The sequence below is a fragment of the Gasterosteus aculeatus genome, chromosome 4, assembly GCF_964276395.1.
Source record: "Gasterosteus aculeatus chromosome 4, fGasAcu3.hap1.1, whole genome shotgun sequence".
NCBI lineage: Eukaryota > Metazoa > Chordata > Actinopteri > Perciformes > Gasterosteidae > Gasterosteus > Gasterosteus aculeatus.
In genome coordinates this window covers 33,443,273-33,465,667 of record NC_135691.1, presented here as the reverse complement: position 1 = coordinate 33,465,667, position 22,395 = coordinate 33,443,273, and the positions used below count along the sequence as shown (strand labels likewise).

At 49.2% G+C, this 22,395-nt stretch overlaps 2 protein-coding genes across 2 annotated transcripts; both read left to right on the top strand.

Moving 5' to 3' along the window:
• The first annotated feature begins 13,429 nt into the window (after window positions 1–13,429).
• Window positions 13,430–14,988, top strand: myf6 (myogenic factor 6). Its single transcript, XM_040175664.2, has 3 exons — window positions 13,430–13,996; window positions 14,403–14,496; window positions 14,598–14,988. The coding sequence occupies exons 1-3, from the start codon at window positions 13,499–13,501 to the stop codon at window positions 14,705–14,707; spliced, it is 702 nt and encodes a 233-aa protein (XP_040031598.1). The 5' UTR covers window positions 13,430–13,498; the 3' UTR covers window positions 14,708–14,988.
• A 4,137-nt stretch (window positions 14,989–19,125) lies between these two features.
• Window positions 19,126–22,076, top strand: myf5 (myogenic factor 5). The gene is made up of 3 exons (XM_040174503.2): window positions 19,126–19,750; window positions 20,623–20,695; window positions 20,831–22,076. Exons 1-3 carry the CDS (start codon window positions 19,301–19,303, stop codon window positions 21,025–21,027), a joined length of 720 nt encoding a protein of 239 aa, XP_040030437.1. The 5' UTR covers window positions 19,126–19,300; the 3' UTR covers window positions 21,028–22,076.
• The last annotated feature ends 319 nt before the right edge of the window (window positions 22,077–22,395 follow it).

Here is a 22,395-nt window from a genome sequence, read left to right as displayed (position 1 = left end):
GCTGCCAGAGCTCAGTCATAGGGCAAGGCATTGTGGGGAGTCAGAGGGAGGAGGAGGAGGAGGTGGTAAACGGTAATGGAGGAGGGTGGTGTTAATATTAACTGCAATTCCAGACTTTCTACCACCGTTCTCCCCCACCCCCCCCCCCCCTTGATTTCCACAGCAGAGAGGTCTAAAGCCCAACACCTTATCCTACACACACGCACACACACACACACACACGCACACACATTCCAACAGGCAGGGATGGGAGCGTGACAATCGGGAAACAACGGCTGTTAGTTACAGAAAATGCATTACGGCGTGGGCCAGCGGAGCGGAGGAGAGGAAGTGGTGGGATTACGCCGGGCTCGGACAAGCAGAGGCCCCCCCCCCCCCCCCCCCCCCCCCGCCCTCCTCCCTTTAACCTCCCCTCTCTGTAGTAAACTGTTCAGATTTACAAGGCCGCCAGGGATACGGGTGCCCCGTCCTCGTCATCGTCCATCCTCGTCATCGTCCATCCTCGACAGCTCCTGATTTAAAAATAATCCTAAATCAGCGCGGTGACGGTTGTCAGCGGGGCAGGAGGAGGTCAGAGGAGGCATCGGCGGAGGACGGACACCTCGCAGGAGGAAAACGCCTCCTCGCCGTTTCTCAGAGGTGAATTAAGTGCAGTGCGCTATGCGATCCAATCGGTCTTAGAGGTGCTTTCAGGGGGTAAAAACATCCTTCCATGAGTGAGGGGGACATCTTTGTTGCTGTCTTTGCTTTTGGACGACGGGCACGTGACAAATATTTATACAGGATATGAAACAGAGTAAAAAAAGCTAAAGTTTATCGATAATTGCTCCTCACACGTCTTAATCCTCGAGTGTTGTAAGATACATGTGGCCTCTCTTCATTCACTCATAGATCATAATTGCTGTTTTACATGTTGTCAATAATGGGAAGACTTCTGTATACATATGAAAGCAAAGTTGTGATTTATGATCTTGGGCGAATCCATTGAACAAAACACCTGAACTTATGCAAAACGTGGTGAGAACAGAGCCCACCGCCCCCCCCCCCAGCGCCGACACGTTTCTCCCTGCAGTCCTCGCAGCAGTAAATAATACCATTTCACCGTCTCCCCGCTCGCCTGCTACTGCTTCGCTGACACGAGTTTTTGTTTCGCCGCGGCGGCATCACTCCGAAACCCGGAGGCCCGCCGGCGTCTCCTGTGATCACCGCGGCACTCGGAAGACCCCCTTCGGCAGAAACAGGAAGCGGTTCACGGGGGCGGGTCGCGACCCCTCTCATTCAGCCCCACGAGTCAGGCGAAACACAGGAAGGTTTTCCGGTCCCACCGACGAGGTGTGGAAGGATGTTCAGGCGAGGGAGGGAGGAGGGGAGGGAGACTTCTCTCTCTCTCTCTCTCTCTCTCTCTCGATGCACATCTGTACGCATGTGTGTGTGTGAGCCGGCAGGAGAGAGGTGCACATCTGTCGAGCGGGAGCCGTGTAACATTATTACACACAAGGCCCTGAGAGCCGGCGTCCAGTGCACAGATGACCTATGGAAGCATTTTACTTTGGAGTAACTGATACATCACCACTCGATAGGGAGCAGGGCATTAAAACGTGACGTTAAACGTCAAACGATGCATTGTAATTTAGACACTTGACAAAAAATGGTGCCAGAGAGAATTCAGTCTTTGCCTACAATTGTTTCATGATAAGCAGCCTGGTGAGCGATGAGGTATTATGGCTCACTGCACGTCCCCCAGAGACGGGACATGACCGGGCTTGTTCCCGACTTGCCCTGGCTGGGTTCTGGTTTTTAGGTCTGATTTGTATCAAGCTCATGATGCCGATGAGCCAAATGTCCAAATAATCAGTAGTGCAAAAAAGTGTGTGAATTTTGTGACACTTATTTTCTCAGAGAAAAAGGCAAAATAGAGTGCACAAAAACACCCGGAGGATTCTCGTTTTCTACGCACACGTCTGCTGCAGCAGCATCACACTCGCAGTTGCAACTGTATCACGTACATAAACACAAATACGTGTAGAACAAGAAGACTAGACGGTGAAAATATAAATAAAATAACCCCAAATAAGACACTTGCCGAGTCGACGTATTTGTGCCAAAGATCCAGGCTTCTTTGGCCAAACTATGGAGCTGATGTCATGGGAGCTCATGTTGGGCCACATCTGATACTTCACTTTAATGCAGGGGTGTTAATAGCAGAGGGGAAGCAGTGGAAACACGGGACGGATGAATTGAATGAACCAGAGTGGTTCTTCTGACCCGAATAAATCCCTGTACAGATTCTTCCTCAGCAGACTCCAACGGTATCCTCCGATTTCAACCTCTTGGATAATCTACACTCAATAGTTTCCTCCGCGAGTCGGAATCATTCAGCCTTCCCAGACGTCTAAAATTGAAATCGAAACCATAGCGGCAATGCAGCTGCAACGCCCTCAACGTCAGTTGAAGATAAACTCTGTATATTTTATATATTAAAAATAAAACAAATGAGATTGTGCAACGTGAGTCGCTCCCCGTGATGAACTTGTGAAAAGTGTAACTGTTGCAATAAACAGCCTGCGCAGAAATTCTATCCTCCATCACCGTGACGGGCGTTTTAAACAAATGCGATGGCTTTTCTCCTGTTGAATTTGTCCCCACTCAGAACTGGCATTTGTATCTGCCAGCTGTTTTCTTTCCAGAGGTAAATCTCAATAAATCAATGGAAGTTAATCTGCTGAGAAGATTGTCTGCTGGCTCCGGCTATGGAGGCGCTCTCCATTGGTTACAGAGCATCCATCAAGTGCTCAATGAAGGCCCAGCGGAGCGGTGACATCCCCATCCCCTCTAACCCCATCACCCCAACCCCCCCACCCACCCCACCTTTTCCTCGCACATCTTCATACTCCCCTCAGGATCATTCGGTTATGAAGAGCAGAGATCAGATCTGTTGTTAAGTTTCAAAATCAGCATCCGCTCGTCCTCCGTCCCGACCGGGAGACGATTCCTCCTCCTCCAGCGCCCGTCTGGAGGGCGGCGGCGTCTCGCCCCGTCGGAAAGTCGATCTGATTGCCCCGTCATTCATCATGTAACTTTAACCCTCGGGGGGGGGGGGGCGCGCTGGAGGGAAGACTTCTTCCCGGTGATATGAAGCTGGGGCCGCTTGGGTGCAAATCATCCTCCGCGATGGGTTTGGAGATTCCACACATTCTGTCCGGGAGCGTCTCCGTCCAACCGGGGGTCTCAATAACACGTGCAACACACTTGTGATATGCAGATGCGCTCGTCCATTAATCATACGCTGCGATTGAAAAGGGTCACGGTGCATGTGAGGAACAGACAAAGGAGGGGGGGGGGGGGGGGGGGGCGTTGGGACCCTTTTGGAGACCACAGTTGTCCCAGAGGTGTTTGACAAACAGAAGAGAAAGACGGAATAACGGAAAGACAAAAGAAGAGCGAGATGTTACCAATAGTTTCCTGGGTTTGAACCCCAGACGACCCTGTTTACGTTTACCCAGGTTGTGCTTTAGCTCCTCCCCTTTTACCCACCATGCCTTGTGCATCTTTGTTGACAAGCAAAATATTAAACTCCAAGCAAAATGTTTGTTTCTTCAGCTGAACGGGATGTAAGTCAAAGCCTAAAAATAGGTTGAAAGAATACATGCAGAACCTGATAGATTCATCTGTTTTTCAGCGCTTGGCTGCATGTGAAAAAGATAATAATGTAAAATGTACTGTTTCATTTAAGCCTCCTTAATAATGTACGCCCCCGTTGAAACAAAATCTGATTGGGCATAACCCAAAATGGAATCACTGAACGCAGTCGTCCATTAGGAAACGAGCTATGGAGGATTTTCAATTAAGTGAGTCTGTGATCACAAGTGAACGCACACCAAAGAGAGGAGCATATGGCTGGATTGGAGGATTTGTGGATTAATCACCGTATCGGTGTTGTCACAGTAACAACGCTGTAGTCACACAAGCGCCACATTCCTAAATGCTTCCTCCATTAGTGGAGCAAAACGCTCACCCAGTGGGGGAATAAGAAAGTCAACGTATTTCTGGCGGCGTGATCGGTTTTCGGTGCACGGCGGTTTTACGTAAACGACATTCTTTGTGTCGTGAGATCAGTGTTCTGAGGGGGAGACCACACGGGGAGAGAAGCAATCAGGGAGGACACGTCCGACTGACACAACCAAACAACCACGACGTCGCCTTTCATCCGCCTCCAACCACCACGGGGAGGGGGGCCGCGAGGAGAGAATAATCTCTCACCACAGAACACAACGATGAAGTCGGGGCCAACGAGTAAAGCTGTGCATTCCTTTGTCAAGAGTTTGGGTCGAGCGGGTCAGTCCTGGACATCGGTGTGTTAAAGTGAGGAGGGGAGGGGGGGTATCTGGTCCAAGATGACTCCATTCCTTTCTATTGGTCATCGCCCCGACCGTCCGTCTTTCCGTTTCGAGGAGCATGACTCAAAACTCAAACAATGCCTGCCCCCCCCACCCTCCCCCCCCTCCCTCGCCCCCGAGGAGCTCCTCACTCGCAAAGAATGTCCAAATGAGCGCGAGGGTCTCAAGCGTCGGCGCTGCTCCCTTCAAACAAAGTCCCCCCAAAGTGGGCGAAACACACGGAGACAAGAGGCCGTCTTGATTCTGGGCCAGCGGCGGAACCGGGCTGCTGGGAAACCCAAGCTAACAGGCGTTTAGAGTTACAGCGAGTGTTTGGGTCGTTTGAGTGGGAGCCAGGGGGGGGGGTTAATGGGCTGGAGCCATGCTCTGTGATGGGCTCCGGTATGGTGATTAGCTGGATGGATGGGGGAGTGGGGGGGGATTACAGATGAACACCGGGCTGGGCGAGAATATTTGGCTCCCCGCTGGCGTAAAACTGTGGGTGGCGAGCAGACAAAACGCCAGGCAGACCCTGCGTTGTTTGCGCTGCCTGTTTGTGGCCTGCGTCCGCAACGCAGGGGGAGCGCGTGCGGCAGGCCTTATGCCCCCCCCCCCCCCGGCCGCCGCCATGTGGACCTCCTGCGCAAAGAGCGAGGAGCGACGCCGCCGCTTTTGTTTGGCACAACACTTACAGTTTGGGGATCCAGCTGGAGAGCGAGAAAACGTTAGAGGGCCGCGAGGTGAACGAACCCCACGTAAAAAAAACGCGTAGTAAAACGCCGACGCGGTGATCCGCCCCAGTGGTCTCTACTGGAGGTCCTGGGTTAAGTGTGGGGGGTCCCCCCCCCCAGCTCCACCACCTGTCCCCCTCTGCCCCGAGCACCCAGGGTCGGCCACCAGAGAGGTGGTCCCGCCTGGCTGCTGCGTCCCCGCCGCGAGCCCACCCCATCAACGCTAAACAGTGTGAAACAACACATTAACCAGCGGCCTGTCCAAATGTCAGCGGCGGACAAGTGCTCGACCGCCACACATCTCAGTTATCTAGCTGTGTGGTCTTCCTCGTGAAGACGCGTTGACGTTTTTTTTTTTCTTCTTCTGTCTTGTTGCGTCGTCGTCGTGGTCCGCGTGAGAGCGTCTGCATCAGAGCCAGAGGGGACGAAGGGGGGGGGGATTTCTGTGGATGATGCAGACGCGTTTTTTATGAAGGAATTTATGACCTTGTTTAATCCCGCCGGTGCGATTGGTACAAGAGCATCCGATCCGTGAAGAATAAGCAGGAGCCCGTCGGCTCTTGTTTACCTCATTCAAAGACGGTTTATAAAGTGCTGGAATGTGTGTTGGGAATAACCGTATAGAAGCTTATGTCAAGTTCAGGCTGCATAGTGATATTTCTGGTCCACATTTAGACAGTAAAACATTTTTCACTGAGACTCCCCTGCTGCAGTCTTCTTAATTATGTCAATAATCTAGACCTCAAAGTCTCATTTTCTTAAAAGAACTTTTGATTTCCTAATTCCTACGTTTTTTTGAAGTTCGCGATTATTCTCTGCAAATCTATTGTGCCTGGACTTCTTTTCTTCATTTGTTCAGGAATTAATACTTGATTACTTTGGGAAATGACTTGATTTGATTGAGATGATGAGATCAGATCGACGTCTATCGAGCTTCAATTCATCAAACATTTCAGTGAGGTGATGGTTTCAAAATGTAAATTACTTTCAGACATAAAACAAAGTCAAAATAACAAACTATAAGTATGGACATAATAACTATGAAGGCAAAACACTCATAGATGCTTTAAATACTTTTTCCGCCTCTTAAAAGCCACAGAAGAATAATTCAACGGCATTTTATATGTATTTTATTTTAATCACCAGAAGAGTAAGAAGGCTAGTTTACATAATTTACAGACGTCCAGTGAAGGAAAAAGTGTTTCCTTGGCTGAATGAAGGAAATTGTCTTTTAAGATCAATTCACGTACTCAGCTTTAGTACCACTGTGTCTATAAGGACGTCGCTCTTCTAATACAGATATATTGATACTATATTGATGCACAAACAGACACTTGGGCATCTTCTGCATTACAAGTTCGGTACTGCGGGGGATTAATATTGCGACACTTTGGTGGTATCGTGCAACCCAAACCCTCACTACTGTTCCACACATAAATCTGGCAGAGCGTGACTAACCCGGCGGTAACAGGAGCCGGGGGCCGGCGGTCCCCGCGGACCCCGTCCTGCATGTCGGTGTTTCAGACCGCTCCGCTGTGAGGACCGGCCCCAGAACCTCCCTGGGCCCCTGGAGACCCTGCGAAACCAAACAGTGAGGTCAGCTCTGGGCTCCCGTCTCACAGCGAGGATTACACACTCTCTCTCTCTCACACACACACACACACACACACACAAAGAGCTAAAACCACTGAGACTGGATTAAGTCATTAAGGGTAACCATCCCCTAAAACCTCAGCCAGGGACTTTCTCTGTAGAGAGATGTTTTCTTCTCACACCAATTTATTTCTGCGAGCAGAACCGGAGAGCCGCCACTGACCTTTATTTTGGAAGGACAATTCACTTCTGCAGCGAATGGCTCATTTATTACGTTCTTTCTCGACTAATTCTCTGCAAGAAACCTCAATAATCCCAAGACAATGAAATTAAATAGCTCAAAAGAGACAGACTAGATCAATAAAACGAAACACGTTTGACCATTTCCCTGCATGCACCTGCACCACCATTACGCCCACACAATGAAACTCCATCTCCAATAACTTCCACAACAGTAACACTAGATTTTTTTATTGTATCAAACAGGTGGCGATGACTTTCAGGGCTGGTGACACGTCCTATGAGTGCGTGTGTGTGTGTGTGTGTGTGTACATACATGCAGGTCGCTCTGCAGCACCTCAGGTTGGAGGGTCTCCAAAGCACAAACAACAGCATCACTCTTTCAGAATAAAAGGTCACGGGCATGACACAAACACAACACGTGTGTGCACGCACGCACACACACACAGACAGACACACACAATCATCGATGCTCAATTACCCTCTCCTGTGTTTGGACAGTAATGCTAGTCCAGAAGGTCTTGGGTGTGGAGAGCAACCTGTTGGGAATAATTCATGCGGGTGTCAAAAGTGGGAATCTCCGGATTCTCTTACATTTTGTGGGCCACACGCACGTCTGGATGGACGAAGCCTTCGGGTCCATTTGTCAACGTTGCAGGGATCAATTGTAAATCAACCTTTCATTTATTGCTCTCAGCCAAGTCAGATGAGCGTAGATCTCGCAGCGCCCCCCAATGAAGGTGCAATGACCTACCAATCGGACATTTACGAATGTAAGGCTTGAGAAAAATGGCTAAAACCACCAGTCGGTTGCATCAAAATGTTCTCAGTGGAGGACTTTAAGAAAGTGACCAATCTTGTCTCCAGACGATGAGCCCTGATATGAATGAAATGGGTGAACACCGAGGATGGGTTTTGGGTAACAGGGGCTCTCCGTGATGACGGAGCCAGACGAGGCCGTGTTCTTGAACCACTGTGGCTTAACGGCTATCATATTATCGCCCGCGTCCAGTCAAAGCTTCAGCGCCCTCTCTGTTGTTTTAATGATGGAGCCCTCATAACCAATTATACAGCGCAGCAGTGCCCCTCTCCTCACTCGTCAGCACTGACATTCATCAATATCCTATTAGTTTCTCTTGGAGCCAGGCACTTTATCCCCCCCCCCCGAAAGAAAAGTCTGCTGTTGTTGTTATTCAGGAGTTTAATTTTCATTGTAACGAAACCCGCTTTGTTCTGGGCTCAGACACTTCTGGGAAAACTAATATTGGTGGATCATTGTCACCAAGGTTGCCATGGCTACAGTCACACTCGCTGATGATTGGATTCATTCTTGTGTTATCGCTGGCCACGTCCCCGGGCTCCCAGAGGCAGCGTGATGTTGACGATAGCGATGTTTCACCGTATCGTTTACACGCTGCAACATCAAAGCTGCGGCGAAGACACCAAAAAAAAAAAACAGGGACTCAGACTCTCTCTTCTTTTTGGAGTTTGCGCAGTGACAGTCGCGAGGGACGCCTCTCTCTCTCTCTCTCTCCAGCCTGCGGCGCTTGTAAAAAAAAAAAGTCCACCAGCAAGAAGCGAAACACAGAGAGGCCCAGACGGAGGGCCAACGGGGTCAACGTCTCACTTCCAGACGAGGGGTCTCCCCAATCTTCCAGCGCCGGGTCAAGGCCGGTGGCCCCTCTAAGTCCCCATCAGTGGCCCCGTCTGGCCCGCAGACAGCGATACAATCCATCACTCCCCTGAATGAGGACAGAATCAATCAGGGGGGGACCTTCGGATCGCTCTGAACTAAATCACCACGGGCTGTCAGGTGAAAGGCTGCAGAGGGCCCATCCTGTTGAAACAAAGGCGGAGAGAAAGGCATGCCAACAGCTGGTGGAATCTGATGGTGTTTCAACGCTGGATGGCCGCTTATTATTCTTTGCATCCATTTGCGGGAACAACCCTTTAAGCCGGTCCATCAATACCAGTCCATTTGCAAAGGGGGTTATTGACATTGGCGGACCAGCGCAACGCTCTGGTCGTGTCGCATAATGCAACGCTGTGAGGTCACGGGGAGTTAGCTGGCTAAACGCAAGCGAGTCGGCGAGCTCTTCCACCCCCCCCCCCCTCCGCTAATTGATGTACCTCAGCCGCTCGGCCTTTGAACTGAATCCCTGCGTCGTCCACCAGAGAGAAGGCAGATGCCATCAGCGGTCGGCTCCCCTCTCGCCTTTGAAACCCAAGCCGCCCCGCGGTCTAACCCAGGCAGCTTCGGGGGAACGAGTGAGAGGAGCCGTCTGTTAGCTTAGCTCGGGAGACAGCTACTCCCCCCGCCGCCGCGGAGACCGGCCCCCGCGAGTACGAGGGAGCCCGGGGACGAAAAGATTAGCCGCGTTTGCAAGCGGGAGATGCTATCGCGCCGGCAGCGGTAGCGACGGTCTCGGTCGGGGCCCGAGGAGAAGGAGGGAAGGAGAGAAGGAGGGAAGGAGGGGAGCCGTTGTTTTTGCAAGACTTGAGCCCTTCAGACACTGGCGCTCCTCCAGTCCTCTAAAGAATCATTCGCCTCTGCGACTGTGCGTGCAGGCCAAGAGTCTAGTTACCGCTAGTTATGTTTCTAACACGACATAACATATAAATCCAACACGTCAGTGCTTCTTCCTCGACATGTTTTTAGGTTTGCATGTATGAACAATTGAAATACCGCATGCATGGCACTCTGACAACCCGCCTAATTCCCGACGGGGTTTCAGCTGTGAAATGAATGTTCGGTCTGCCAAAACCCCAAACGCGTTATGAGCCCTAAAGTTATGCAGCGGCTCCGAACTTAAACCGATAACTGCCGAGGTTCAGGAAAGTGCAGCAAAACTCACTTCCTGTTTGTGATTTCATGCAGCGGGTTCGACAGAGAAGCCTGAGATGGAAGAGTCAGTCGCACACGGAGTGAACGGCGAGAGAAACCGTCACTTTGCTCATCGTCTCTTCCCGTTAGCGGCACCGCCGATGTCAAAAACATATAAGACGATTCCCTGGGCCGAGGCTCGCATGCGGCGGTACGACATCTGAGGTTATTTCTGGCCGGTAATGAAACGCGCTAATGAGCGGAGTAACGAGAGAGGAGGAATTCCTGCTCATTGTAACCACCTGTTGCCGTCTTTGTTTCTGGCCTCCCATGGCACATGGCTGCGACTTGCAGTTATCTACACTGAACGGCTCCTCCCCCCCGTTCTTAGGGTCAGAAGGTAAGATCTGCCTGGAAGATGTGCAGCTGTCATTTACAAAAAAAAAAAAAAAAACATATGAAAAAAAGATGGAACCAATTACATGTAACTCATCCCAAACGATCTAATCTGGAACTACGTTTAAAATGAACACGACGTTGTTTATTTGCCGTCCATCTGCTGGGTGACAAGCAGGGAGGATAAAGCTGTACAACCCAACCGAGAAAAATACATCTTTCATTTCATCGCAATCCCAAAAAGCTGTTTTCCGCTCATTTCCCGACCTCCTTCTCCAGTCGGAAGACCGGGGGCCCTGAAGGGTCAAAGTGTCGTGACCCCAGGTGAGGCATTGTCATCGGCCCCATGACCAGGGTACTTAACCCCTTATCGGCTAACTCATATCCCAGGTGTGGAGCTGGGTTATATACGGTGTGTCCGTCACGGCCATCAGCATTTCCTGTAAAACCGCCCAATGAGTGCGCAGCGTGTCTCGGGCAGGACGTCCAGTTAAGCCAGTTGTAGGTGGAGGACGGGAGGTGTGTGTGAGGGAGGGAGGGAGGGGGGGGGGGGGGCGGTTCATGTTCATTATCAGTTCTGTTTGTGACCCTCCGTGTCAGCGCCGGACCCCAAGCTGTGTTATGAAGCGTGAGAGAGCGAGACGACGCTTAATTCAACCGCACCAGTTTAATAAGGCGGAGCACTGACTGCTGACTGACGAGATAATATAATAGTAATAATTAATAATAATAATATCAAGGAAAATGAGTAGAGTTTATGTAACAAATGCTATTTATGGCATGAGCTTTTTCTTTTCCATCATAATACTAAAAATGTATTTGAAAGAAAAAAAAATAAAGAGTTGAGAGGACAAATTACAATCACTTCTCCAAAATAAAAGGGATTCTTTAAATAAAATAAAAGGATGAATAAAGTTAGAATGACTCAGCAGACCACTATGATCTCTAACTCACTTCTCCCCCAGAACACAATCAACTATTCAAACCCTAAAGGTACCTTTTTATTTACCACTGCAACCCAAAGAAGCGTTCAGATCAGCTCACACCAAAATTGGATTACATGCATCTACGCTTCCTATCGTCCATCCCGGGCTCCCGCCCCCCCCCCCCCCTGGCCTGAGAGGCCAGCTCCTCCAGCGTGAGCTTCTGCCATGATTCTCCCCGACAGCTGGAGCCTCAACCCCCTCGACAGCGACGGGAATTTAGGGTCCGGCTCAGGATGCGCGGTGGCCCCCCCCGGGAGAGGGTGCACAGCAGGGAATCAGCTCCGTTCAGCCCCCAACGAGGGCGCGCTGCATTTAAGCTCGGTGGCCGAGGGCCCCCTCGAAGCCTGAGGCTTTGATTTCATCACATTCACTGGCAACCTGCTCATCTAATATGTTCATCTTCTCTCATTGTCATTTTGCACATTCTGTCCTGCCGCATTCTCAGGGAGGAAAATTTTTAATTGTGACATGATCTTACATTTTTTTACGTGAAGAGGTGTCTTTATGGTAAACACGTGTAACAAAGTGCCGCGGCTAAAAGCAGCTTGTTGAAGTTCCGACCCGATCGGCAGAAATGCAACAGGTCACACGGGCGTAATCAATAACTTGTTCATGCATCTGCATTGCTGGAGGAATAAAAGGCTTCGTTTCCTGCTTCTCGCATGCGGTTAAGTTGCCCATAAAAATGTAGATGATGCTTCAGCAAAAAGATGAATCTGTAAACGTTTAAATGGATGAATGATTAGTGCTCAGTATTCCATGTCCTCGTTAAAAGCATTTTGGAGCATATTTTTTCTATTTACACGTCGAGATGCCGTTAAAAAAAGGATTAGGCAAACGGTTTGGCGAGTGTGGAAGAATAGCTTGACCACAGTGGGCGTCGAGAGCCCCCGAGGTGGAAGCCACGGCGTTAATTTGGGCCCTCGGCGCCCGCAGCGTATCGGTCGTTAGCGATGGCGGTTGACAAGGCGAGCGGCCCCTTTGCAGACGGACCGGCGCGTCTGAGGTGTGATCAAGGTAGAGGTTGGGACACCAGAGGGAATGAAGATGGACACTTTGTGCTAGTCGGTAGGTTAGTAGGTTCATACTGACCGACTAAAAATAACCGAAGAATGAAAGTGTGTTGTTTCAAGTGCGTCCACGTTATTAGCGTCTCAGATTTGGCACAAATTTTTGATCTCCAGCAGCGTATTTGCCTGCAGTTTCTTAGGCCTCCGTGACTCCGCGACAACGTGACAGGAGCCCGGCGTGAGGGAGGAGGCGGGGGAGGGACGTAAAAGGGGTAAAAGCAAAACCGCGCTGGTACATAAATAGGAATCCCTCACATTCCCGCCTGCGAGCTTTCCGATCGGAGACCTTTCAGGTTGCAGCAGAAATGCCAGCGTCTATATATCACCTCGTTTATCACTTTTATGAATCTCAGATGAATGTGCCACGTTTCTATTTTTAACCCCCCCCCCCGCGCATGTGTTTCACAAAGCTGTTTTGACACTGCACATTCCAATCTATTTATGTTGGGATTTTTCTACACGTTACAGAGTTAGAGAAGGAATTCGCGTGGAAAGTAAATCTGTTTTGGGATTAAAAGTGTGTGTGCAAGTGCGGAACTTTAGTGACTAATATTTCAACTCTGGGGTCAAAATGACGCAAAAAGAGGCGTCACTTAAGTAAAAAGAATACGCACAAAAAAACAGACATTCTGTGTTAAACTATTTTACACAGGTGGCTCTAAACGGGGAATGAAAGCAACATGCATATTTATAAAAGCAGGTAAGGACAATAAACTGCTGCGGGAAAACAAAACTAAACTAAAAAACTAAAACTTTTTATTGACGTGGTGTCACGTGATGGAGCAGAGCGGGTGCGCTGGGAACCGCAGGGTTGGCGGTTTGGTGCCCGGCTGCTCCATGTCCCATGCTGAAGTGTCCCTGAGCAAGACACCACAACCCCTGACTGCTCCCCGGGCGCCTCCATGGCAGCCCGCTGGTCCCACCGTGTGGGACGGGTTAAATGCAGAGAACAATTTCCTGCATGTGTAAAATAACAATTCTTCTTCTTCTTCATTTTCTCAGTGAGTGGAATATTTTGGCCATTTTGTCTGAGCGCAGACATTTGAGGCACCTGTCATGACATTTCCATAAACCTTAACGTATGTGCATGCGCAATGTCAGTGTGGTTGTAAAGAGCCATTGGAAAAAAAAAAAAAAAAAAAGCTGCTTTGATGCAGGGTGGCAGCCAAAGCGTTGGGTAGAGTTTCACATTCTATATATAAGCCTGGTGACTTGTGTCCCTGCTGCTCTGTTCAAATGCCAGAGACCCACTGTCAAAACAGAGCGAGAGGGGCGCAACAATATGATGGACCTTTTTGAGACCAACCCTTATCTCTTCAACGATTTGCGCTATTTGGAAGAGGGGGACCATGGACCGCTGCAGCACCTGGACATGTCCGGCGTGTCCCCCCTGTACAACGGCAACGGCAGCCCGCTGTCTCCGGGCCAGGACAACGTCCCGTCCGAGACCGGCGGCGAGAGCAGCGGGGACGAGCACGTGCCGGCGCCGCCGGGTCTCCGCGCGCACTGCGACGGCCAGTGCCTCATGTGGGCCTGCAAGGTCTGCAAGAGGAAGTCGGCGCCCACGGACAGGCGCAAGGCCGCCACGCTCCGGGAGAGGAGGAGGCTGAAGAAGATCAACGAGGCCTTCGAGGTGCTGAAGAGGAAGACCGTGGCCAACCCCAACCAGCGGCTACCCAAGGTGGAGATTTTACGCAGCGCCATCAGCTACATCGAGGGGCTGCAGGACCTGCTGCAGACGCTGGACGAGCAGGAGACGCACGCGCTCAAAGAACACAGCGTGAGATACAATTTAAAAAAAAAATGCCCGTGCTATTCTCACGAGATGCACCCGGAGTATGTCGGTGGGCGTGTTGCATTCGGAAGGCCTTGTAATGACATCGTGATGACGTCACGATGTGTTTTTTTTATTCCACCTCTATCGTCCCATTTAATATTCCTGCAGGGACTTTTATTAAGCTATTTATGACATGTTTATTCTCTATTTTATTGAATTTTATTCCAATTGGATCTAAATGTTACTTCTGACCTTCCAATTATTTTCATTTTTATTTGGGTTTGTCAAATATATGAGGCGTGTTTTTTAACCTTGTCAATGGCCAATTCCACAAACTTTCTTTCCTGCAACTGCAAGTTTAATATGAACTGACCGAACACACGTCCTGGTAACACGTGTGTTGTAACAGGTGGCTGCTCATGAGTATCACTGGAAAAAGTCCTCTGAGACCTGGCCGACCTCTGCGGACCATTCCACCGCAGCGCTGATGAGCCAGAGAGAAGGTGCGTCCCTCGAGCCGCCCTCCCCCACCGCCATCAGTGAACAAATACACACAAAACGACACAAAATGACACAAAGTTGTTTATGTCCTTTTTGTTTTCAGGAACCAGCGAGTCGTCTGGGGCCTCCAGCCTCCTGCGTCTGTCCTCCATCGTGGACAGCATCACCAATGGGGACAAAGTCAATGTCAGCGAGGGCGTTTCAGAAAACTGAAAAACTCACTCCGAGAGCTCGACCCCGATTTTCAAATTTAGAAATTGACATTATTCATCTCTAAATTATTTCCAGTCCATTCAGCCGCTGTGGCTTCTGTTTGGTACGTAGCCGTCATTTGTACAGCAGGAGCAACCGATTTGTACATATTTTATGATAAAATTATGTTTAGATTTTATTTATTTTGTATTAAGCTACGCTTTTTAAAGCTGAGATTGTATTTAAATGTTTGTACATATTTGACCAAGACAATAAATCAAAGAATAACTGCACAGTTAAAATTGCATGGTGTAAATATTGTGATTTCTTACGAAATGTATTTTAAAAATCTGCATTTTGAGTGTCTCAGAATGCCGTTGTTTTTATTTCTTAATGATCCCTGATCTCAAAGGACATCGTGCAATGAGGATCTAATGACGTATTATGCAACCATGCAATGTGCTTTCCAGCATTGTTATGAGTGCAAAGTATTCAATGTATCTTCATGCACCAGTCTACTGTTTTTTAACATAAAGAGGTCTTCCCCTTGAGTCTACGACCGCATATACTTAATCATGTATTCTTTTTTAATATCTAAATCACAATCAACATGAAAAACCAACGTGTTTCATGTTTAAACTCAGGGACCCTTATTTTTCCTCCTGCAGATAAAAAGCTTCTGTCGCTGTGTCTCTGTTTTCAACACCCAAATATAAAAACCCTACCAGTTCCCGCAGCGTTCACGGCTATTAGAGGTCCATTACGTCTAAACTATCCCCCGGAATGGTTTGCTCTTTGTTCCAGCTGGCCTCCAGCAGGACTGATCCCACAACAGTAACTCGAGTCCCCTCCGAACCCAGCGCGCCTCTCCTCTGTGTCCCGTGTTGCGGGGACACGGATCCAGGGCCGGCCCACCGGGATTAATGTAGTTATCTGAGCCATTAGGTCTTAATTCATCATCACTTGGCTCACGGCCGTATGGAAATCCAGTGAGTCTTGTTTGTCGTGTATTGATGAGAGGTTGGGGGGGGGGGGTTGTTGACGGTGTGATGGTCTCCCTCAGATCTCTGTGGACGACGCAAAGCCCCGGTTGACCTCCGGGACTCGGCCTCATCTCTCAAACCTGCAGACACACACGCGCACACAGACACGTGTGTGTGTGTGTGTGTGTGTGTGTCCCACGTGTGTCAGGTTTATTAGAAGCGTCAATTTAGCATCCAAACGGGGGACAACAGAGCTAATTCCAAGAAGCGGGGGGAGTCGAACCGACGCTGGAGTCCGGAGGTCGGCTCTTTTTCCCGTGTTGTTAGTGTCTAAAACGTGCGTTGAGTGAGTGCTTCCAGATGCTCAACGGAACTATTTCAAAGGACTTTTTTTTTTTTTTAATGCAGCTGTGAATCCTTTAAATGTAATGCGTGTTATTGAGATATGAGAGGAGTGACATCTTTTTGGATACGATGAAAAATAAGAAATAAACAAATATTTGGTTTCAAAAAGTAAAAGCTAAAACTAAATAACAAAAATGTTAGTATTTAAAACAGACTTTTTTATGTCTTATCTAACATTTATTCGGTTTTTAAAAATCCCTTTTATGGATAAATAACATATTATAACAACATTTAAGAGGGAAGTGTTGAAAGTAAAGCAGTATCACTAATAATGAAATATAAATTATTATTATAGTCCTTTTACTTTCAATGTTTAGAAGTACAACTTATTGAAAATACTTCCTTATTTTTAAGCACAATTTCATAAGCAGGAGTATATTTATGAATACTTTCTCCATCCCTGAGCTGCATCAGCCCTCAGTAATCCCCGCGTGTCCCCTTTTCAACAGAACGATTCATATCTTTTACCAAATATCCAGGATTCTGCAGGAACCAGACAGAAATGTGATACCTCACAACAGTAATGTGCTTTTAATGGGCTCCTGCCCACTCACAGCAGTTTTACTTCACTACATCACGCAGCTCCACGGGTATCTGCTAATTCCACGTCTGCTCGCTAATGACTGCGTTTGACCTGGATTGCAGAGCCAACATCAACAATCGCAGTTTGCGCTCGTAAAATAAGTGTTTGGTTCATCTCGGCTGCTCGACGCTGTCTCCGGGTTAAACATCTTTTTGACGTGCACGCGCATAAACTGGCATTCTGAGCTATTAAAGGCCCGTGTTTGCTGTGGAAGCGCCGCGTCCAGCTGTTTTTCCATCAGACAAAGAGAGAGCTCTCTCCCTTCTAGCTTTACAGGGGTTTGGGTGTTACTCATGACACCGTATAATTGTCATTTGGCAGAGAAAGCAGTGTTTTAAAAGTCGAAGCTGATGAAAGGCGAGCAGCTACAGGACAGGGGGGGGGGGGGGGGGGGGGGGCTCAGAGGCTGAATGCTCTGATTTATTCAGACTCTCCTGGAAGGAAAAGGATTCACTGGCAGCACACTTCTCTCTGCCAAACAAATGCTGTTGCCACTCAAAGTTTTTTTTTGTTTCACTATAGTTATTCCTGTGGGGGAAGTAAAATGTACTTTATGTGTGTGTGTGGGTGGGGGGGAAATACCCTTTTTTTAAAAACACTGAGCTTTTTTGTGTCTTAAGCTTTTTATTCACGGTTCTCTTTTTTTTTTAAACCTCTGAATTACTGAATTTAATTTGTAAAGTGCACATTCCATATTCTTATACTTTTTTAACGTTTTTTTTATCATATCAGAAATTATTGTTTTTTTTATTTGTGTTTATTCAAGTCAAATCACACGTGCAAACGAATACATTCTGTATTAATATGTATGAAAATTAAAAAACACTGTAACAGGAATTTCTTGTTCTTTATTATCTAATTGGATTTTAAAACAAGAGAAGACAGTCAATAATTTACTTTTATTTCGCCAGAAGGAAGCTTTATTCTAAGTGACAAATTGCCCCTCTCTCTCTCTCTCTCTCTCTCTCTCTCTCTCTCTCTCCGGGGGGCGCGCGGCACTTTGGAAGAAATAAGGTCTTCCGCCGTGAGGGAGATGGACATAAAGGGTCACCTCCTGCCCTTCACTTAACTCTGTCTCTGACCCTTGAGAACAACAAGAGAGCAAACTCAAGAGTTCCCAGGGGAGCGGATCCTGCACCAATAACCCCCCCGGTCCCCCTCCCTGCCCCCCCCCCCGTCCCACCATGTGCTGCGCCGATCCGGCCTCCATCGGCTCTCGGGCGGCCGATAGCAGGTTTTCTCATTGGCGACGTTGTTTCTCGAGGCTTCCGCGGCCTTTGATGTTCCCAGCGGCCACTGCGCGCGGGTCGATGTCTTCTTCAGCTGTCCATCCCGACTGCCCCCCCCATCCTAACTGTCCCTCCACCACCCCAACTGCGCGCTCCCGCTCCGAGGCAGCGGGCGCGCGCTGTTTTCTTAGGTGCGCGCGGTTCCCAGAGAAAAAAGGGCCGACTCGACAAACGTTCGGACACATTGTGAGAAATATCCGCATTGTATCCCTGTAAGCTGTCAACAACACAATGACCTAAACGAGTTCGGGGTCGAGAGCTGCTAAAAGCGACCCCCCCCCCCACCCCCATCCTGCTCCCCCTTCCCCAATCCTACAAATAGAGACACAATTAAACTGGTCGCCATCTTTTGCCAAACAGCTTGAAGCAAAGCAGCACGAAGAAGAACCAAATGTTTAATGTGCACTGCTTTAAAATAAAATAAAAGTTTATTTAAATGAAAGAAAAAAAACACAAACTACACAATGTGGCATTCCTGCAGCACAGCGGCCATCTGTTGTGCGCCCGAAAAAAAAGTACTCGACTTGTGTCAATAACTTTTAACGGTTCAAATTTGGTCCTCGGGAGCAAAATGGCGCAGCGAGTTGAGCCGCGGTGTCAGTTGTGTGATTGCTGTTCTTCAATGAGGCAAACGGGGAGGATCCCCTCACTCACGGCACCTTCGGTGATGAGCTTTGGGGTGTTTTAGAGGGGGGGGGGCGGCTTACCACTGCGACGTGACTTCACAGGGCTTGAAATGTTACACCTCGCCTTGCAGCTGGGCCGCATCTGCAACGCTGTTGTCCAGGCCGTAAAAAAAATTGCCGCGCGTGCCCCCCCCCCCTCTCCTCCCCCCCGCCATCTTCTCCCACAACAAAAACACGCGCGCTCACAAACGTGCGTCTTCGTGGCGGCGTGCGACTCTCTTCGAGTCTCCGCCTGCGACGGGATGTTTGGAAGCGGGCGGATCTGCAAATGTTCGCCCCCCCCGAGCATTGTGTTCTCCGTGGCCTTGCAAGGAGAAGAGCGCGGGGATGAGTGGGAAAACACCAGTAAGTGCAGATGTGGGAAACTCTGCAGGGTACTGGGAGGTGTGAGGGGGTGGGGGGGGGGGGTGAGGGACAGCGGGTTGGGGATGGGGCAGGGAGGGAGCTGAGCTAACCCCAGCCTGCCTTCTGGCTGGGCCAATGGGCCATGGTAATTAGATCTGGCCAATGTGGGCCCTGGGCTCTGGCCTGGGGGCATATAAGGGGGGCTCGGGGGCAACAGACCCCTCACATCACTCAGAGGTCTCCTCTGTCTCTCGTCCCCACTCCTCCTTCCCTCCCCGGCGCCCATCTTTCCCATCCATCCAGACTTCTCTCCTCGGCGGACAATGGACGTCTTCTCGCCGTCGCAGGTCTACTACGACGCGTGCGCCTCCTCCCCGGACAGCCTGGAGTTCGGCCCCGGCGCGGAGCTCGACGGCTCCGAGGAGGACGAGCACGTAAGGCTGCCCGGGGCCCCCCACCAGCCGGGCCACTGCCTCCAGTGGGCCTGCAAGGCCTGCAAGCGCAAGTCCAACTTTGTGGACCGCAGGCGCGCCGCCACCATGCGCGAGCGCCGGCGGCTGAAGAAGGTCAACCACGCCTTCGAGGCTCTGAGGCGCTGCACCTCGGCCAACCCCAGCCAGCGGCTGCCCAAGGTGGAGATCCTGCGCAACGCCATCCACTACATCGAGAGCCTGCAGGATCTGCTGCGCGAGCAGGTGGAGAACTACTACGGCCTTCCCGGAGAGAGCGGCTCGGAGCCCGGGAGCCCGCTGTCCAGCTGCTCCGACGGCATGGTAAGACACCCCCCCCCCCCACGGTCCACATGTGCAGACATCTGGCTGTGCAGAGATTTAAAAAAAAATGAAAAAGTCAGGGAGTGAAGTGACTTTGTGCAGGACAGCTAAATCTCGCAGCGGCTTTCCCCCGAAAAGGCCGTTTTTTGCTGAACGAAGTATCTTGAATTTAAGCCGCGGTGGCATTTTTCATTTCAATGCTCCAAATAGAGCCTGGATTTCTAAAGTAGAAGCTTGTTTTTTCCCCTAATGACCTTAATTACAATGCCTCTACATGCATGTCATCCTGTAAACTCTGTAGTGGTCTGTGTGTGTGTGTGTGTGATGAGTGTAGTTTAAGGTCAGGCTGAATTAGTTTGGAGGTGAACGTATCGTGCTGGATGGAGTAATGTCTTTCCCACCACCGGACACTTTATAGCCCCAATAAACTCAGCTAAATCCACCTCACTGAAGTCTAGCAGCAAAAAAAACAAAAAAAAAACCTGGGCGCTTTTCTGCATTCCATCCTGACTGCATGTTCTGCACCGCTGCCAGAGGATTTTCTGCAGATTTACAAGGAGAAAGTGTCATCTTGCACAAACCGGTGTTGCTTCCACTGATACAATCGATTGGGCACGCTCAAGAGTCCCGCCGGGCGAAGGCAGCGCATTCTGCCACTTTGGCTTTAAGGTGGAAGTGAAATAAAGAAGACCATAACTTTGGAATTCAGGATTTATTGGCCTGTCCAGAATATAGCAAAGGCCATCGCTTGTTTTTGCATTTTTTTCTTCCTATCCGGCGTAAATATATGCATTTACACCGCGGCAACCATAACACATTTCTCTATTTCTGCAAGAATCCGAGGGTAAATTTCATTTCCCGCTTCCTTGCAGGTCGACAGCAACAGTCCAGTGTGGCAGCATCTGAATGCAAACTACATCAACAGCTATTCGTGCGGCAGGAACGGTGAGTCCTTCTGCCGCGAATAAGAACACGCGTCCGCGTCGGCCGAGCGCTTTGAAAACACAATAGCTGCCGTTTTAAATCCTCCGGGAGTCCTGTATTCTAAAGGTCAATGAACCCCCTCTGCTCTCTCATCAGAGGGCTCGGGCGACAAGGCCGCCGGAGCCTCCAGCCTGGAGTGCCTCTCCAGCATCGTGGACCGCCTGACCTCGGCGGGGGCCGGCTGCGGTCCGCCGGCCCCGAGGGACACGGCCACCTTCTCCCCGGGCAGCTCCGACTCGCAGCCCCGCACGCCGGAGAGCCCCGGGTCCGGGCCCGTCTACCACGTCCTGTGAGGGGGGGGCGCTTTGGGGAGGCGGGGAAGGAAGGGGTGTGGGGGGCCTCGGCTGCATCCGAGGACCAGCTTTTATATTGTACATGAGATTGTAAATAATGTAAATGCCCATTTATTCTATACATGCTATTATACCCAATGAGACATATTTAATTACGACGTTGCATTACTGGAACAGGAAGTGGTATTTAAGCAGTTTTCTTTCTTTCGATGCTGTCATGAACATTAAATCTTTCTCTGTTTTGTATGAATGTTTGAGCTTTTTGTTTTTTTCACCCTCTTCTGTTGTTCTGTGACCATTGTGACCACACATTTATCACCGGGTTAAAGCAGGATGTGTGACGAGATGAAATATGGTACATTCAGAGTTCTCGCTTCTAATTAATGTGAAAGAAACTTCAGCGAAAACTGAATATTATTTCACACTTTTTGTATTTTTTTCTGTAAAACTGAAGCAACACTCACAGAGTTGTTTCCATCTTTAGAGCGATGATCAGTCGTTCGTTTAGTGCGCCATCGTCTCTTTTTATTAAGGTCGAATTATTCATTAATATTGCAGATTCTTGTGCTTTTACATGCTGATGAATATCCAGTCCAGAAAGGGCCTTTGTAACTAAATAAAAGTTATTCATCACGTGACAGACGGTCTGCAGCTAACAAGGTGTGGAGATCCCATTAGGAACTGATGGAGGTCAGCTGATAACATTAATCATTGGACGCCGTTGACGCCACTCATGCCTTTGAGTAAAAGAGCAATTTATCCCTTTAAATTATGCTTTTTCTGTATTATAGCAGAGGTTTGAACCTGTTAACTAGAAATCAGAGTTCTGGTATTTAAACCACACTCTTTGTACTGTGTGCAGTTGGGCTGCAGCACTTTGTACCTGTTTGTCCTTTCCTTCCAAATGTGAGGCATCATTAACACCTTTGATTACACCGTCGACACCAGAGCCGAGCACAGATGGCCCCTCATTGTACTTGAGGGGGGGGGGGGGGGGGGGGGGGGGGGGGGGACCAAGGTGAACTTTAAATAAACTTATATAGAGGCAATAGTTTTGTTAAATCCATGCGTTCTTATTGTTCTCCTTATATCCTCTACTTTCTGTCTCTACTGAATGCATTTAAAGTACTGCAAGTGTTGGTAGAAGCAACAATATTAAAATACCCCTTTACAAGCTACGGTCGGTAGTATTTTGAGGTAGTTGCTGGTGGAGGTGGAAATCATTTGAAACATTTTATTTACTGTTTGAATCTTTACCAGTGCATCTAATTCACAAAGCTCACAATCAATTTAATGCAAAAAGTCTCGCTGTTGTTATTCAGATGTAGTGGAAACGTTTAACACGCTGGAAAGACTCTTCACTACACG